The sequence below is a fragment of the Notolabrus celidotus genome, chromosome 9 (assembly GCF_009762535.1).
Source record: "Notolabrus celidotus isolate fNotCel1 chromosome 9, fNotCel1.pri, whole genome shotgun sequence".
NCBI lineage: Eukaryota > Metazoa > Chordata > Actinopteri > Labriformes > Labridae > Notolabrus > Notolabrus celidotus.
In genome coordinates, this window is record NC_048280.1 from 36,752,293 (window position 1) to 36,771,987 (window position 19,695).

Here is a 19,695-nt window from a genome sequence, read left to right on the forward strand (position 1 = left end):
TCCGTCTCCGATCCCACCGGTTGTGTTTTCAGAACTCAGCACAGAGCAGGACCTCCGGACAGCTGGAGTCATGTGACCGAGGTTTTCCTGTGGTAATCACTGTATCAAGGATTCTCCTCCTCCTCCTCTCCTCATCCATGTTGTCTTTCTGGTCCTCTGAAAACCTCTGACCTGTTGACTCCAGGCCTGGCTCCGCTCATCATGACTTTGGTTTGTTGTTGTAGTTAAGTGAAATACGATCTGGTGATAACACAGAGTGTTTTATTCTGAAAATTAACCGGATGTTTTCATTTTGTTTTGGTGAAACCTGACTTCCTGTCCCGCTCCATCTGCTCTGTTGAGATTGATGTGTCGTGCTCCGGCATCCGGCAAAAATAGAAGTCTTGTGTATCTGATCTGGAGGACTCCGACCTGCTGGATCAGAGACACAGCCGGAAGGCAAAGGCGCGGATCCAGTGGAAGTTAACACATTGACAAGAATAGAAAACTATCAGATCTGGTGCTGAGACGGATCAGAGACGGACCGGACACGGACCTGGTGGAATTTGGCCGTGAGGCTGAGCCCAGACACCCTGCAGTGAAAGCTTATTTCCGCCGCTTGTATTTGCGATCTTGTTCTTTCGGTCACTACCCACAGCTCCTGGCCATAAGTGAGGGTTGGAACTAAGATTGACCGGTAAATTGAGAGCTTTGTTCCGGCTCAGCTCTCTCTTCACCACGACAGGCCGGTACAGCGCCCACATCACTGCAGACGCTGCCCCGATCCGTCTGTCAATCTTGCGCTACCTCTTCCCTTCACTCGTTAACAAGATCCTGACATGACAAGATGTTAGTCTCAGTTAGCATGCTGAATCGGCAGGCAACGGACATTTTCATGTTGGATCCTGTTCAGCTATATCATCAACGAGCGGAGCAGGTGAGAAAAAACAGGAAATGCTCTGATTAATAACCCTCCTGCTTCATTTTGAAAACCATCTTTGATTTTGGTTCCACAGTACTTCAGGTTGTTGGTAAATCAGTGTGTTTGGAAGAAGGAGAACCTGTGAAAATCTTACCTTGAGGAAGAGGTGCAGGGCATGCCCAGGCTGCAGGACTCCCCTCTGCATGAGCTCAGAGAGATGTCTGCTGCCCTTCTCAGCTCTCGACTGTATCAGAGCACTCTTTCTCTTAATCTGGAAGATGATGTGGCTATGTGTATGATCCAGAGTAGGAGGAGGTCTGCGGGCTGCAGGTCTCAACACACAGGCCTGTGGTACCTCTCTGTGGACCTGACTGTCCTGAGCTGTGGGAGCTAGCTTGAGCTGATCTGTCTGATGGTTTGGAGGCTGAGCTGTCACATACACCTCCACCAAATGCATCTGCTTCTGGAGGATCTCCACTAACTTCCTCTGGCGTGAAGCGAGGGAGACGAGTCGAGTTTTGAAGACACGCTGCCAAAGAGAGCGGGACACGCTCCTGCACGGAGAAACAAACAACGAAGCCGCTATTTAGATAAGTAGTCTGCTGGCACACGACTGCAACAACAGCAACATTTAGAGGCTGCTTCTTAATTGAATTTCTCCGTCTATTGGAAGGATGACAGTGACGAGAGAGAATGATGGGGGAAACAGATGAGCTTATTGTCCGAGCGGAGGGGGAGAGACAGCTCTGAAAACAATAAAAACACAATCAAGCTTTATTAAAGCAGACGGAGGGATCTCATCATAAAGATACTGTTTATACTGTCAGCAGAATGAAACAAGGAGGGAGTGAACGCATCAGGCCCACAGTCACCACCAGATACTTTAAAAACAGAGTACACTATATTCAGAGAGCAGTAAACTTTATTCACCGCTGCTTCAGAGCCAGACGATCTTTCTCCTTCATCTGTTTGTAGAGCAGCTGGATCAGCTGGTCCTGGATCTGTGTCAGAGCGGCACCGTATCTGTCTGGAAAACAACACAGGACAGATCAACAGACTGTTTCAGAGCTGAGTCTAAATCATTTTCCACAGGGTAGACACGGCCAAATCAAAAAATACACCCAGTTCCAGGTAAGGGTGGGTACTGGTTTTAACCATAGAATGTATAACAAATGGACATAGTCTCTGTGACGTCACCCATCTGTTTCTGAAGCCGATCGTTGGCTGGTGCCATTTGGAAATGCTGGACTCAACCTAAAGGCTGGTTTATACTTCTGCGTCGCCCCTACGCAGCAGGGGCTGACGCGGACATGAGCTCCACACACTTATGTGTCGACCCAGAGCAAAATAAAGCTGGATTAAACTGAACAACATGTTCACTTCCTTCTGTGGCAGCAGATTTTTTTTATTTATAAAAACTTTTCTCATAATTCCGAGATAATTAACTTGTTAATTCAGAAAAACAGAGCAAATTTGTTTTCTCATGTGAACGCAATACGCTTCAGTTCATGCATATTAATGAACACTTCTGTAAATATGACAGAATTAGCCATCAGGCTAGTTTACATCCGTAGTACCTTACCCTGAACAGATCAAGATTAAACAATAAAATAAAATTAAGTAAAATAAAATGAACATAAGAAGGGAGAGGAGAAACCAAAACACTAACAAAAAAAAAGAAAAGAAGAAAAAAAGAAAAGAAAAGTAAAATAGCATCATACGATTAGACAATGACTCAAAGCTACATAAGGACATGACATGACCGTCTTTGACAAAGTGTCCATGGACATCAAATACACAGAGCAAGACAATCAGGAAGCAGCAATAAGGGAATGTTAAAGAAGACACAAGCAGACACAACATGACAACATCTAACAGTGCTGTACACATGTGCATCAGACAGTGACCATCAATCATTGAACTAGATGCATACCAATTTACATAAAGCAACTAACCCCCCTTAACCCTGACTCTCTTCCAAGTTTCAAATCCTGCCTAAAAACCCCTTTTCAGAACTTCATAAAACATGTCACATGTGCCTTTTATAGCATTAATCATCCCATTCATTGTGTTCTTTATATACTGTATATTGTTTGTTTTATCACATACTGCTCTGATATTAAGTCTGTTTTATTGTTGTTGGATTTGTAACCTTGAGTGTCTTGAAAGGCACCCATAAATAGAATGTATCATTATTATTATCATAAAACAGTGAAGATACAGATGATTCAGTAGGATCCTAGAAAGGGAGGTAGAACCTTCAGTTATCAGGCCCCTCTCCTTTGGAATCATCTACCAGTCAGGGTCCGGGAGGCAGACACCCTCTCTACTTTTAAGAGTAGGCTTCAAACTTTCCTTTTTGATAAAGCTTATAGTTAGAGCTGGATCAGGCTTGGACCAGCTCTTAGTTATGCTGCTATAGGCTTAGACTGCTGGGGGAACTGGCGCACTGGGATCCTATCTCAGTGTGAACATGTCTGACCTGTGATGTCTGACCTTTGACCTGACGTGTGTGTAGCTGCTCTACCTGTATCCTGTGGCGCTGAAAGAGGCCACGATGACAGTTCAGTTTGTTTCCTCCAAACTTCCTCCAACACCTGCTCCAGACTCGTCTGTAAGAACGATAACACATCAGAGTCTCCTTAAAGCTGCTGTAAACCAAAGAAGTGTTTTTTTAAACGCACACTTGAATAATTGAAAGGGTTGAGGGTGTAAACGTCTCTCACATTCAGAGCGTCGGTGTGTTTTCCTCTCGGCTGAATGTCAGCCGGCTCTCTGGCTCCGGCTCCGTCACCTGACTCTCTGGATCGTACGTTTGGACTGAAGTTTCTCTGGCTGCGGAGCTGTTTGTGGCACTGAGCCTCAGAGGATTTACAACCTGAAAGAACTCAGCATTCAGACCTTTGCTGCATTCAACACTCAGATTTAAAGTCCTCTGTTTTTTTAAGCTGGACAGAAGCAATACTTTCAGCACAGTTTGTAAATCATGTCTGTGGAGCAGTCATCTGGAAGAAGTCCTGATCCGTATTTCTGTCAAAGGAAGACGTTTTCAGAAAGGCAAATTCCTCTGATGCAGATTTTACCTTCTGCAATGAACATGCATTCACTCAGTTTCTACAAAATGATTTAATGTGTATAAGGGATGGGACATGATTTTAGAATGCTTGAATATTCGTTCATTTATTAAAAATAAAAAGAGCTAATGTGAATATTTTCTCATTTTAAAAGGACAGTTTTTCATCATTTTCCCTGGTTCTTGGTTTTAACCATAGACTGTATAATAAATGGACGTAGTATCCGTGATGTCATCCACCTGTTTCTGAAGCACTGTTTTGAAGCCGATCGGCGGCGGCAGCCATATTGGAAATATTGAACTCAGCGTAACTTCTGTCGAGCTAGTGTGAGGTAAAGAGGCGGGTCTTTAGCCTCCTCACTAACAGCTACAGTGTTCCCGCCTCTAAATCAAGTCAGCTGTGCCTCTCATAATGGAAAACTTGTAATCTTAATATCTGGGAACTGCTGCATTATGAATAAATTCACCCCCGTACAGTGTGTGCTGATAGAGAAATGAGCTACACTCGTTTTTTGAACCAGGCTGTAAACATGTTTATTTCTGCTGTAAACATCGTCTTCTTTAACTGGGTGTGTATGTAGTTTCCAGTACTCCCAGAGCCAGCCTAAAATAGACACTCGAGGAACTGCAGCTTTTACACTTTCGCATTGGCTTTAATTCTTGCATCCAGAGGTTGCCTCTTGGTTGTAATACAGTATTCCCGCCAGACGGTGGCTAAGAAGCCTCTCAAAGCTGTTTGCTAACCACATTAAGTAATAGGAGAAGAAGAATGTTAACTGTTATAAGTTATAGGAATCAGAAGTGACACATGCACTTTTATTTCACATTTATTAATTAGTATTGATATTCTATTAGTGTAATCGATCCTCAAATGAGTAGAGTGTGAGTATCGATACACCCACCACTAACGAGGACATAAAGGTAAAGACAGACGCTGACAGAACCCGCTGCTAGCAGCACCTCATCCTGGTGCTGGTTAACGTGACTGCCACACAAACACACTGTTAACGGACCGTTGTCCCGTGGACAGGGGTGGACTGGCCATCGGGAGTACCGGGAGTTTTCCTGGTGGGCCCATCAATTTTGGGCGGAGAGATGACGTGACGATTGATTGGCCCAGTGGCTTGTCTGTCAAGAATACCTGACTCAATGGCCCAACGAGAGGCTACAGAGGCCCAGGAGTAACATACTCCACACTATTCCTCTACTTTTCATGTCCACATTTGTGATAGGCAGCAGGCAGCCTGTGGAGGTGATCTCCCCTGAGAGCCCACCCATAAATTATTTCACCTGTCCCAACCCAGAGACCCTTCAGCAATTTTTAAATCATCACCCTCAACAAATAACAAAGAACACCAAATGGCAGAAAGTTTTCCGATGTATAGCAATGCACTGTATAGTGATCATTTATTTATCCAGGGCTCCAGAATATAAAGGAATATTGTTGAGTATAGTGGTGTTATTAAGGGCTTGCGTGTTTGTATGTACATCAATGGCGTGAGTTGGCACAGTAGCGTGCGGATTGTAGTGGGCCAGTCTGGACCAAAAAGTCCAGGGCCAAATTTTTGTCCCAGTCCACCCGTGCCCGTGGACTGTTTACGTCTACTGTCTTCACCTGCAGAGTAACAAGTGTTGTGTGAGTTTCTGTTGTCACAGTTTAACCTTTCAAACCTGCTGTCAGAGAGCTGGACCCAACAACAACTGACTTAAAGACACACACCATTAACACTGTGATTGTACGATTGAATTCTCAATGTAAATACATAAAATCACACTACATTAACCCAGATACTAGCTTCTTATTTATGTCTATATCTTTAGCAAACAGAAGAAAATATTGTGATACCAGTTTTATTTAGTATTGATCAGCCCGAGTCTGCCTGTGTGCTTTATTTGTTTTTGGGAGGGCTGGATCAAGAATAAACGCTGAATAGATGCCAGTGATTATGGAATAGCATCTTGTCTTGAAATGCCCATCCTTCATGTGTATTATATTGTGTTTGTTGAAAGCTTGGAGCACAGACTCTGCAGACTGACTCTAATCAGACTGAGTGTGTGGAGGTGAACTCACCTGGTTGTTCGTGTTGTGCAGACTCCTCCACAGGCTCCTCGTGAAAAACCAAAGAGTCTCTGAAGGTCAAGAGCAGCTCTTTCATGTTCTCGTCTGTCGCCATGTCCAGAGCGCTGAGGCCTCCGACCGTCTTGTCACAGGTGTGAGACCCAAACTGGAGGAGAAGCTTCACTACCTGCACAACACACAGCAACTCACCTTCAACAACCTTCTTCATCCCACTCGAACTAGACTGATAATCCTACATGTCAAATAAGTTGCTACAAAAAGTGTAAAGTGTTTCTCCGTCACCTCGTGGTGTCCCGAGGTAACGGCATCATGCAGCGGCGTGACCCCATCAAAGCTTCGAGCGTTGGGGTTCGCTCCAGCCTTCAGCAGCTCCTCCACAATGACCTCATCGCCCTTAGCTGCAGCCTCGTGGAGCGCAGTCCAACCTGGCGGGTCAAGATGATATGTACTGATCTTTATCATTTCATGGTTTACAACCAGCAGGTAGAGATGAGATACATCAAACTACAGAGTCTGTGTCAAACCTGCGTTATCCTTCATGTTGACGCTGATCCCGGCCTGTATCAGCGCTCTGACCATCTGCAGATCTTTTTTCTTGCATGCTCTGTGCAGGAGAGTCTCCCCCAGGCCGTTTCTCCTGTGAAGGCCGGCGCCGCTGGGTAGTTTCACACTTCGCAGGACATTTGCTGCTCAAAGGTAAACAAACATGAGACATGAAAGATGATGACGTAAAAGTGCGACTCAAGTCCAAGACTCAAACTTGAGTCCCCATCTCTGCAACAAACTCTGTTTTCTGCACACATGGAGTGTCTTATTATACACAAATGATCTTAGAAAACAAGCTACTGTTGTGTTGACAGAGGTCTGTTGTATTCTGCTGACTCAGCAGTTTGTATCTCACATTTACCTTTCTTAGAAGCAGAAGCAGCCCTGTCTGCTGCACTCATTGTGCTGCTGCAGATCTCTGGGTCAGCCGGTCTGGGTTCATTCAATTCCATGTCCTTTTCTTGGTTTTTGTTTCCAGCTGCTGAATCTAAATCACTTTTCTTCATGAATGCAGCTGCTCCAACGTGCTGCAGGTCATCAAGATTATGCAGCAAGCTCAAAGAGTCATCGCCTGAGGATTCATCTCCTCTGAGCTCAGGCTGCCAACCACAGACACCAGTCATCTCCACAATATCTCTACAAGAAAAAACACACACACCTAGAGGTCACACAGAGGTCACACAGAGGTCACAGACAGGTCACAAAGTGCTCACAGACAGGTCATACACAGGTCAAACACAAGTCACACAGAGGTCACACAGAGGTCACAGACAGGTCACACAGAGGTCACAGACAGGTCACAAAGTGCTCACAGACAGGTCACACACAGGTCAAACACAAGTCACACAGAGGTCACACAGAGGTCACAGACAGGTCACACAGAGGTCACAGACAGGTCACAAAGTGCTCACAGACAGGTCATACACAGGTCAAACACAAGTCACACAGAGGTCACACAGAGGTCACAGACAGGTCACACAGAGGTCACAGACAGGTCACAAAGTGCTCACAGACAGGTCACACACAGGTCAAACACAAGTCACACAGAGGTCACACAGAGGTCACACAGAGGTCACAGACAGGTCACAGACAGGTCACACAGAGCTCACAGACAGGTCACAAAGTGCTCACAGACAGGTCACACACAGGTCAAACACAAGTCACACAGAGGTCACACAGAGGTCACAGACAGGTCACACAGAGCTCACAGACAGGTCACAAAGTGCTCACAGACAGGTCACGCACAGGTCAAACACAAGTCACACAGAGGTCACACAGAGGTCACAAACAGGTCACAAAGTGCTCACAGACAGGTCACACACAGGTCAAACACAAGTCACATAGAGGTCACACAGAGGTCATAGACAGGTCACAAAGTGCTCACAGAAAGGTCACACACAGGTCAAACACAAGTCACACAGAGGTCAAATATATAGGTCACAAATAAGCCACGCAGGTCACAGAGAGGTGACACACGGCACCAAGAGGTAATAGAGCAATCAAAGACAAGTCACACACAGGTCAAACACAAGTCACAGAGAGGTCATAGAGTGGTCAAAGACAGGTCATAGAGTGGTCAAAGACAGGTCGCAGATAGGTCAAACACATGTAACATACAGGTCACAGACAGGTCACACACAGGTCACAGAGAGGTCATAGAGTGGTCAAAGCTGGTCACAGATAGGTCAAACACATGTAACATACAGGTCACAGACAGGTCACACACAGGTCACAGAGAGGTCATAGAGTGGTCAAAGACAGGTCACAGAGAGGTCATAGAGTGGTCAAAGACAGGTCACAGACAGGTCAAACACATAGGTCACACAGAGGTCATAGACAAGTCACACACAGGTCCCAGACAGGTCCCAGACAGGTCCCAGACAGGTCCCAGACAGGTCATACATCGGTCACAGACTGGTCAAAACAAGTCACACACATGTCACACAGAGGTCAAAAACAGGTCAGAGAAGGGTCAAACACAGGTCGAAGACAGGTTACAGGAGGAGGGGGTTACTTTGTAAAAATTTCAAAAAATGTCCGTCAGCATGAGCAGATTAACACAACATCACTACATGGAGCTTTAATTTCTCTGGTTTCTCTCTATGAAGACATTATTTAATGATGCGAACAGTTCTGTTACTCTTATGAAGCTCCTTTTGTATCATTTAGGGCTGTTTCATCGAGTGTTCAGAATTGATCTCTAATCTTAATTAAACATCAACATTAAACAAAAGATTCAGAGCAATGTGCCCTCACATCATCTTTACACCTGCTGCAGCACTAATGACTGACACTGTAGCCCCACCTGCTGGTCAAAGACGGAACAGGGATATCTTTTTCACAGGAGCAATTATTCTTCTGTTGCTGTTCCAAACCTGGAAAAAACAGATTTTCTACAATACATCAAATAATCAACATATTTAACAAAATCTTTACCCTATATGTTTAAACTATGACGCAGGACAGGGCTTTAAATTTCCCGTTATTACTCCAGGATGGAAAAAAAACAATTCTTGAATATTTTTTTTACAATTTATCCCAAAGAAACAGCTCATTTACATTATTATGAACTTCTATATATTTTAAACATTATTTAAAAACATATTTGGGACAAAATGAGCTTCATTAAGTTAATGTATTACATATATTGATCAATAACATATTGATTTATTTTTAAATTAGGGTTATATTGTTGAGGACTGTAGTAAACTAATAGAATAACAGATACCATCTTCAAAAACGCAAAATATTTTTAAATTAAAGGAACTCTTTTTTTAATCCTGGAACAAGTCAAACTTTTAACTGTGGCTTTATGGACTTTATGTAAACTCTGGTGAGCAGTCTGTAAGAACTAAGTTTACTAAGCTTCCCTCTTTGCATCACATTAGTAAATAAAAACAGAGCAATAACTACCTGATACCTGCGTCTACTATAACCAGGAGGAACATCATGCTTGAACTTGAGCTCATAGTGCCCTATTACCCTGCCCTCTAGGACACTACACTCCCAACATGCAGGCCTGCTCATCGTATCTAAAGTCTCTAAAAGTAGTATGGGAGGTAGAACCTTCAGTTATCAGGCCCCTCTCCTTTGGAATCATCTACCAGTCAGGGTCTGGGAGGCAGACACCCTCTCTACTTTTAAGAGTAGGCTTAAAAAAATAGTGGGAGGTAGATGTGGCTACAGACATATCACCTGAAGAATGGAATTCATGCATTAATAACATCAATACTATGTACAAGGAGCTTGGATAAAAAGTTCATTCAACGGAAAATTATACATTGATGGCAACAGTTACATGAATGGAAACTAATACCAACAGACACATGCTGGAGGTGCGATGAGACTGGTGCCTCCATCTTTCATATACTGTGGACATGTCCTGTATTCAAGAACTGGTGGGAAAGTATTCAACAAGTTCTTTATGAAGTCCTCAAAAAGAAAAATTTCTGCTAAACTGACTGCCTCCCTACGAAGAATGGGCAACAACCATGGCTCAACTTGCTGCTTATGAAAGAGTGACATACTGCTTCCTGGACAAACTGGACCAATACATGCTCATATGGGCCCTTACACAGCTTGTCTGTCTGTTTCTGCAACTTAAGAGGTCAATCTAATAGCTAGATTTTAAAATACTTGAAGGATGGATGGATATTTAGTATTTGGAAACAGTGTGTGTGGGTTTGTTTGATTTTTTCTGTTTATTTGTCATTTCTTGTATGTTTTTTAATGGCGTCTTTGTTTGTTTACCCTCTGTCTCTGCCAAACATGCCATGTCTATGCTGCACATAACAGTGTATGTTAATGTAAGACAGAGTCCTTTTATTTCTTGTCTGAAAATCAATACAAGCTGTTGAACACAAAAAGAGTAGGCTTCAAACTTTCCTTTTTGATAAAGCTCATAGTTAGAGCTGGATCAGGCTTGGACCAGCTCTAAGTTATGCTGCTATAGGCTTAGACTGCCGGGGGAACTGACACACTGACACACTGGGATCCTATCTCAAACATACGGTCTAGACCTGCTCTGTTTGGAAAGAGTCTTCAGATAACATTTGTTGGGATTTGGCGCTATATGCATACAGATTGATTATATTGATTGATTGATTGGTTGATTGGTTGATTGGTTGATTGATTGATTGATTGATTGATTGATTGATTGATTGATTGATTAACTTGTACTATAATTGTTTTAAATGCTCAGCATCTTTGTTGGAGTAAATTAGCTCATACTCAGAACAATATACAGTCTCCTTAATACTAGAAAAGTTATAAAGATATTTGACTATGACTACTTTCTTTGCTCTCGTTGGAAGGGTGCATCAGGAAGGGTGAGGAGGCTGAGTACAGGGCTGTGGTTGTCACATGGTGCGAGCAGAACCACCTCCAGCTTAGTGTGACAAAGACCAAAGAGCTGATTGTGGATCTGAGGAGGAACAAGGCACCAGTGACCTCTGTTTCCATCCAGGGGGCCAGTGTGGACATTGTGGAGGACTACAAGTACCTGGGGGTGTACTTGGACAATAAACTGGACTGGAGCAGGAACACTGAAGCCGTCTACAAGAAGGGCCTGAGCCGCCTCTACTTCCTGAAGAGGCTGAGATCCTTCAACATCTGCAGGACGATGCTGAGGATATTCTCTGAGTCTGTGGTGGATCAGTGCTCTCCTGTTTGCTGTGGAGTGCTGAGGCAACAGGCTGAGGGGACCAGATGCAAACAGACTAAATAAACTGTTCTGTAAGGCCAGTGATGTTGTCGGGGTGGAGCTTGACTCTCTGACGGTGGTGACCGAGAGGAGGACTCTGTCAAAGCTCCACAGCATCATGGACAACATCCACCAAACTCTCTACAACATGCTGGTGAATCACACGAGCACATTCAGCACAAGACTGATCCCCCCTAAATGCACCACAGAACGCCACAGGAAGTCATTCCTGCCTGTGGCCATCAGACTGTACAACTCCTCCCTCTGATCACTGAACAATAACCTGAACTCTGTGCAATAACCGTGCAATACACTGTGCAATATCCCTGCCACTTTAACACTGCTAACTCTAACTATTCTGCACTTCTGTATATACTTTAGCCTTCTTTTTTAAAGATCTTTGTTTTATTTTATTTTAATTCCATTTTTATTTGATCTTTATTCTATTTTTATTTGATATTTATTTTATTTTTATTTATATCTATGTTTTTTCCTTCTTCTATTAATATTTTGACTTTCTTACATACTGTTAATAAGAGCTCTGTAATGCCCGAATTTCCCTCCCCAGGATAAATAAAGAATTTCTGATTCTGATTCTGATGTTGGAGGTCTGGAGCAGAATAGTCTGTTTTAGCACTCACCACTAGGTGGCAGCACAAACTAAAACATACCATATGTGTGCAGATTAAACTGACACTAAGTGAGTCAGCTTCTTTTTATTTACAGTCTATGGTCAGCTTTAGGGTAACTCTTCAATTCCAGCCTCTTGTACTGTCCAAAGAACAAACATGTGTTCTTAAAGCAGTCAGTGACACATACTGCTCCAAACAAAGACCTGTGTGTGATATGTATCAGTGTAACAGATCCTTAATTGTTATGAAATATGCCTGTTCATGCTTCATAGAGCACAAGAAAAAACGTACTAAGTGTAGTGAATATCAATGTAATCTGCAGAAACTTTACCTTCACTGCTTTCTGAAGAAACTCCTCATCTTCACTCTGAAAAGAAACAAGTATGTGTTAGTTAAATCACAACGCTGCAACAAAACTGACCAAATCAAATCACACAAACTCACCTTACACTCTGTTTATAAAAGATACATGAAGGTCATCTCTGACTCCTGCTCTTTGGGACCATGAATGAGAACTTTAGATTATAAGGTAAACACCAGAGTCCTTGACACAATGAATCACACCATCACTCTCTTAAGAAACACCAATACATGTGACCTAAACACACCTGAACTGAGTGTGCCACCCCAATAGAAGGTCACATGACCAATAACATGCTTCCTTAACTGAACACAAATAAAGTTAACTTGATCATGTTGTATGAACTCTCAGGAGTAAACCCCGATCCTGACTGAAGGTGTGACTGCCTCAGCTCCACTCTTCAGTCTCTAGATCTGTAAACACAGACTGGGGGGGTGGGGGGCGTCGTTTTGGAGGAGCTCTGAGGGAGGAGGGGAGGGGTTAGACGGAGTCCTGAGGAAATGCTAAATTCAAATTCATGCTAGTTTTCCGAGACTGCCAACCCCAGCTTTAATCTCAACAAACGTATGTTTTATGTGTCCTATGTGTGATTTCCAACTGAGTTTATGATCAATAGTAACTGCAAGAAATGTTGTTTGATGGACTCTTTCAATTTCCACTCTTTAAATCAAGGTTTAATAATAAGTAGGGTTACTCTTTGATAGAGAATAATATGAACTGATGTCCTCATCAGGCTTACTCTTAGTCCGTTAAAGGAGTACAGTTAGTTATGGAGGGGTTTAAGGTTTATTGTCAGGTAGGATGATAAATACAAGCAATGTCTCTTAGTGGTTAGAATAGAATAAGATAAACAACAATCTAACATCACGTGCCAGACTCCAGCATCAACATTAATCCTATCCGTCTCCCCACTATCATCTCTCTCTCTCTCTTCATCTCCCTCTATCCCTCTCTCCAACACGGTCTCAGCAGATGTGTGTCTAACATGAGTCTGGTCCTGCTGGAGGTTTCTGCCTGTTAAAGGAAGTTTGTCCTTGCCACTGTAACTTGCTAAATGCTGCAAAGTGCTCTGCTCATGGTGGATTAAGATGAGATCAGACTGAGTCCTGTCTGTAAGATGGGACTGGATCTGATCCTGTCTTGATGTTGGGTCTTTGTTAATAATAGAACATAGAGTACGGTCTAGACCTGCTCTGTTTGGAGAGAGTGAGGATAATTCGCGTTGAGATTTGGTGCTTTATAAATAAAGATTGATTGATGTTGACAATGGGTCCATAGTATTACAGTACAGTATTAGTGATCATACCTGAGTCCGCACATGAAGTCTGATTTACAGTCTGGACTTAATTTGTCCCCTTGATCCTGCAGCTTCACAGAGCTGACTGAAGCTGATTGTGCCTGAAAGAGAACCTGAAAGAGAACCAGAAGAATAACAAACCTTTACATTTAGAGACTGAATCTGAGCTCTCATTACTTTCATCTGATGGCTTCAATAAATGTTGTATCGCACAGTATTAAATTATATTATTATTTAAGGTTCTATAAATTCAAGTGTGAAGGTTTTGGATGGACTCATTTAGCCATCATTTGGACTTAATCAGCCAGGGGTTCACACTCTTTACTTATCTGTAAACATTATCATTGTTTTTAATGTTTGATCACATGTATTAGGGGCACAGGGAAACACTGAACACTGTACAATCAGACCTACAGTCTATATTCATGTAGACTGTACTCTGCTGACACCTGGCTGCTTCACACTGCATTAAATATAAGACTGAAATTTAAATTCAATAAAACCATACAACAAATCAAGTTCACTTTATACACCTGACTTTATACAGTAACCAGCTAACTATAAGTCATCTTACTGTAGTTAGCTCACTTTATTTAGAGCTAAGCTAGCGTTTAATAAAGAGTATATAAGTGTCAGTATGTGATTTAAACTCTGTAGCTATCATCATTATAATGTATTCAGATACAAGTTAGCATGCTATCATTAGCCTTAGCTGCTAACATGTTAGCCGTTAACCTTTCTGACTTTAGCTGAATAACTCGAGTAAAAACCACACACTTCTAGTGTGAAAATATTAAAAAGCATGTAAAGGTAAGTTCTTGTCAGTTCTGTCGTGTGTTAAAGTATTTTAATTACCTGTTTAAATCGAGCTAACCCTCTTCATCAGTGTTAGCATCAGCACACACCCAGAGTTCAGGACAGCTACAGAGGCAGAGCAGGGCCGGGAAACAATACTTCAAATAATAATCATAATTCATTCATAATAATGTGACTTTTGGTGTTAAAATACACATAAAGGAGTTCGGGGGAGATTGCATTAGTTAATAAAATAATGTGTAAGCATTTAGAGAAATGAACTAGATATTTAAAAATAGAACAATGGTCATAAGTTTTGTTTTTTCTTTGTGGTTCCTCCCCGTGTTTATTCTCTTATAAGTTATCCTATGTGTTCCTTGGGTTTAGTGATCCATGTCTCTTGTGTGTGTTTTCTTGTGTTTCTTAGTCTAGTCTTGTGTTTCCTGTTTTATTTTGTAGTTCTTTATCCCCGTGTCTCCAGTTTGGTTTTACTTCCTGCCCTTGTGTGTTTCCCTCCTTTATGATGACCCTGATTAGTTTCACCTGTGTCCTGTGTTCACACCTGTGTTAATTACTCTGTGTATTTAGTTCCTCTGTTTCCCCTGTCCTGTGTTGGATCTATATATATATATATATATATATATATATATGATTATTGAATATTAATTTAACTTGTTAGTCAAATAATGCGCACAGATTTAGAAAACTCAAAAGAATTTCTGTTAAATAAATTTAATTTTCAAATTTGCTTTTTCATTTTAATTTTGGTACATATATGCTTCCATAGGATAACTGCCAGATTAAGATTGGGCCATACAGGATTGAAATCGACTCTGTACTTAATGGTCAAATGTTTCACAGTGAACTGTGATGTGTGTAATGTTGAGGAGAATGTGAAACATGTGGTTATGGAGTGTAAAAAATATGGCATACAGAGGAGGGGATTATGTGCTGGAGTATTTGGGCTGGAGTGGAGTTGGAGTTTGAAGGGAATTCTGGGAGGAGTGATGGGATGGGCGAATGCTATAGGGCTCTTTTAGTATATCTGAAAGAAATAGGTTTACATTGTGTGATTCAATTTATATATTTTTTTATTTTTTTAATCAATTGATTTATTTTGATTCATTATTAATATATATATTTTATTTATTTGTATATTTTTATTTATTTGTTTTTATTATTATTATTATTATTATTATTATTATTATTATTATTATTAATTTTCTATTGTCATTATTATTATTATTATTAGTTATTTATTTTTTACTATTATATAAATGTATTATTTAGTTGCTTCATATCTCTTTATTGTTTGGTTATTTGTTTTCATGTTTGCATGATGTAGAATGTTCCTGAAGTACAACACCTTGAAGTTACACATTCTGGTGCAGTAGGTGGCGGTATTCACCTTTTTAATTTGGTTGTGATCTGCCATTAAATCGAGAGAAGAAGAAGAAGATTACCCTGATTAGTCTCACCTGTGTCCTGTGTTCATACCTGTTAATAACTGTGTATTTGGTTTCTCTGTTTCCCCTGTCCTATTTTGGATCATTGTATGTCTTGTGTTCCTTTTGTTATTTTAGACTTTTTGGATTTAGTTCTTTAGACATTCCAGTAGTTTTTTTTTTGTCCTTTTTGTTTATTAAAACCATTTTATTTTAAAACCTGCACTTTGGTCCTCCTTCAGTTTTTCCCCCAACGTGACAAAAAACAGCTAAAAATGGAACAAATATGATTTATTTTTGAAAATATTTCAGTATAATCTTTGTATCTGTTCTTAATGAGTAAAAGATCAATCATAAAACTTTTTGTGCCAATTTTCTTAATATTTTGTAATCATAGCATAATGTTATTTGTTGTTATTCTGTCCAGTTTGATTATTCAGTTTCAGATTATGTCAGTCTGTCCAGTTTGCAAACATTTCTTAATCTGTTAAAAATAAAAATATAGACAATTAAAAAAAAAAAAAGTATTTTACTATTAGTTATTAACAGGTTAAGAAATCTTTCACAAACTGTTTAAAGGAAGCCTTAATTAAATTTTGTATATTGTTGTGACCATTTGTCATTAAAGACCCTGGCTTTTTTTGAAAACGGCCTGCTACACACTACCTACCAATGTAGTAGACAGTCAGTACTGCCTACTACATACTGCATCTGAAGGTAGTCTGTAGTCTGACTGTTCTGTTGGATCTGGTCTGCAGGATGTTGGGTCAGACATCACTGGATGTCCGGTTTCAGGAAGCGGAAGTAAACAACGACCAAGCTGATAGATAAACTTCTTCTTTAGCATCACTGATGATTTAAAAAGTTAAGAAGTGGTTTATATGGAATTTAATAATTTACACCGCACCTAAAAACTGAGTGCCCCAGTCATATACAGAAAAAAGAAGAAGTTAACGCTGTGCATTGTGGGAAATGGTACGTGAGGGAGACTGGTCTGCTGCAGACTGAGACATGTTCCTGAATCAGTACGACATCCGGGGAGTTTTGGCAAGCTGCATTTTGCTCTTTTTCACATACTACATACTGAATGTAGAGTATGTACATACTACTGTTATAGTAGGAGGTTTCGAAAACAGCCTCATTGAATAATAAAAATATCAAACTCAAACTTTATGATGTAGTGTACGAAGGCCAAAGAAGTCCAATGTTCATGCAAAGTTCAGCGTCACTTATGGTTTCTTTTTGGAGGACAAGCAAGCAAACAAAGAACAAAGACAATCACAGTTCCTGCTGCCTCTCTTGCTCTGGTAAAAAAAACAGAGGCCCACCCAGGTGCATGCTGGCCCTCTGCCACCTACAGTACCTACCTGAATAACCTCAGGTGCCCACAGCACAACCTAATCACCAAACAGACAAAACATACAAAAGGAATACTGAATATACAAAAAATCTACATATGCTAAACAAATGACGAACAAAAATATACCCCCAAAATCTAACTTTAATTAACTATCCTGCTCCCCCTCCCCCAGCAGAGACTGAGTCTGGAGAGTATAAAACCAACATCTACCTCATCCCCTCCACAGCAGTATTTGCACTTTGTAAATATATATCTGTTTTGATATGACCAGCGTATACACCTGTACAGACAAACAGTGCAATCAATAATACAAACAATTCAATTTATTTTATTTTATTTTATTAAGTTATTTTATCATTTTAGTGTGCCTTGTTTTTATTTCTATTGTCATATTGTGTTTTTTTTTTATGTTAAATTCTGTGCTGTTATTTTGAAGAGGTGCTGAACTGATTTTCATTGTTCCACAACAATGACAATAAAGATCTATTTGTTCCATAAAAAAGAAAAGTTTAGATTAATCAAACAACTAATACTACTTATTAATTCTAAACTAAATAAACAACTAAATACAAAAGTAAACAAACACCTCCTACACAATATATAAATATAAAATTCATGTTATTTTTTACAACTTAAGGAGGCTATCTAAAATATAAGCTTAATGATAAATAATAAATATATATCTAAATATATATATTTAATATTTTTGGTCCTTTTTCCCTTTATGGATAGGACAGCTGAAGAGACACAGGAACTGTGGGAAGCAGTGAGTGGGGGAAGACATGCAGTAAATGGTCGCAGCCGGGGCTCGAACCTACAACCTCTGCAACAAGGACGATAGCCTCTGTATGTGGGACGCCTGGTGGCCTAGCGCCCCATAAATAATATTTGGAATCATTGTCATTGTTGGTCAGTGTTTTTGTTGTTTCTGTTGAGGATGAGTATGTGTCAGACACTGCTGTAGGAGTCACAATGAACACTTGAATGAACACATTTGGCTTCTTTTTAACACATCTCATGTTATAGATTGCAAACACAGATGAAAAACATTGCTTTTTTAACATCTATGTACTGAAGAGAGTAATTGTTGTTTTATTTTAATGAAGACCATAGCTAATACATAGTTTATCGATAATAAACTTACATTCGAGCATCAGGTTGAAGCTGTTTGCAAAAAATCTCCCCAAAGAATGTGTTTTTATCGTAAGCTCAGGGGTTTTAATGTGGACAAGACTTTTATGCAGATGTTTCATTGAATCTCTTTTAACTTTTTCAATGGTTTGCTGGTACAGGTTGACTAGTTTGAAAAATAAAAAGAGACTTCAGGTTATTGTAAAGATATGCAGCAGGATTGTGGGCACATCCCTGCCTGACATGTTGAGCCTTTATTGAGCCAGGACCCTCAGCAGAGCCTGGTCCATCGTGGCTGACCCGTGCCATCCTCTCTTTAGTGAGTTTCACCGGCTCCCCTCAGGCCGCAGAAACGCACGGCCAAAAAGCAGGACAGATAGGAAGAGGAACTCTTTTGTCCCTGTAGCAGCTAGCCTGATGAATGATGCCACATAATACTTTTGTTTTTATGTTGTTACTGTTTTAAATGTTTTAATGTTGTGGTGTCATTTGTTGTACTCTTTCGTTTATCTATCACCGCTGACTGAAAAACAAATTGCACCCCAGGGTTCATAAAGAAACCTTGAACCTTGAACCTTGAACCTTGAATAAAAGACTCATAGGTCAGTCCACTGTGGGTTAGACGCAGATCTTTTACTATTCCAGGATGTGCGCCACTTTTCAGAAGGAGGGGCAACACATCGATCTCTGAGGTGCAATCTGTACTTTGTTGGTGGGTCAGCTAGTTACTGAACAATATGTTCAGCCTTGACCTCAACCCTGAACTACTGTCCCTGATAAAGCTGGGAGAATCCATCACCAAAATATGAAATATGTTTTTTACATTATGGTCATGAAAATACATCCAAATGTATATCTGTAAAGAAGCTGAGTTTACTCTGGAACAATGACTGCATGTGTAAAATGATGACATGCAATAAGAGCAACTTACAAAGGCCATATACTGTAGGTTCCTAGTACTGTAACAAAGTCATTTCCAGGTCAGATAACAGGTTTCAACTTCCAATGGAGAAGGAAGCATGCAACCACAGTGTGTGAGTGATACCTGCATGATACCAGATATCTGACGCTGCAAGGTGTAAGACCACAGAGAGGGCTCAAGCCCCAACCTTTTGACCTCAGACTCAACAGGTGCCTTCTCTGCAACTGTGAGAACATCTACATTAGAACATCAAAAACAGAGATGCAATTAGAGTGCAATCTCTGTCACTCTACAAGCTTTTGTTCTTTAAAGTGAAGCTCCAGAGACAATACATAAGAGTGGGAAAAAGGCTGTCACAATCATAAAATCACATGAAGGCTGCTTTGAAAGTCATGATAGCTTAATTCACCCAGAGACAAAGTTAGCAGTGCAAACATGATCCAGGTAGAG

General features: G+C 40.8%; 1 protein-coding gene across 13 annotated transcripts in view; it reads right to left on the reverse strand.

Annotated features, from left to right (window-relative positions):
- The window catches only part of LOC117819282 (ankyrin repeat domain-containing protein 31-like), a 22,001-nt gene extending 7,092 nt beyond the window's left edge, over positions 1-14,909 (reverse strand). The window contains exons 1-14 of one of the 13 annotated variants that reach the window (XM_034692564.1): positions 14,448-14,838; positions 13,602-13,705; positions 12,543-12,755; positions 12,379-12,428; positions 12,266-12,301; positions 8,906-8,975; positions 6,962-7,236; positions 6,579-6,740; positions 6,337-6,479; positions 6,046-6,220; positions 3,628-3,779; positions 3,429-3,513; positions 1,832-1,928; positions 1,056-1,455 (exon numbers count right to left, since the gene is read on the reverse strand). In XM_034692564.1, coding sequence (XP_034548455.1) covers positions 1,056-1,455; positions 1,832-1,928; positions 3,429-3,513; positions 3,628-3,779; positions 6,046-6,220; positions 6,337-6,479; positions 6,579-6,740; positions 6,962-7,223 — 1,476 coding nt within the window. In that variant the 5' untranslated portion in view covers positions 7,224-7,236; positions 8,906-8,975; positions 12,266-12,301; ... (2 more) ...; positions 13,602-13,705; positions 14,448-14,838. Of the gene's footprint in view, positions 1-1,055; positions 1,456-1,831; positions 1,929-3,428; positions 3,514-3,627; positions 3,780-6,045; positions 6,221-6,336; positions 6,480-6,578; positions 6,741-6,961; positions 7,237-8,905; positions 8,976-12,265; positions 12,302-12,378; positions 12,429-12,542; positions 12,756-13,601; positions 13,706-14,447 lie in introns of all 13 variants that reach the window. The other 12 variants (XM_034692572.1, XM_034692571.1, XM_034692565.1 and 9 more) reach the window with 12 other exon arrangements.
- Between the last annotated feature and the right edge of the window lie 4,786 nt (positions 14,910-19,695).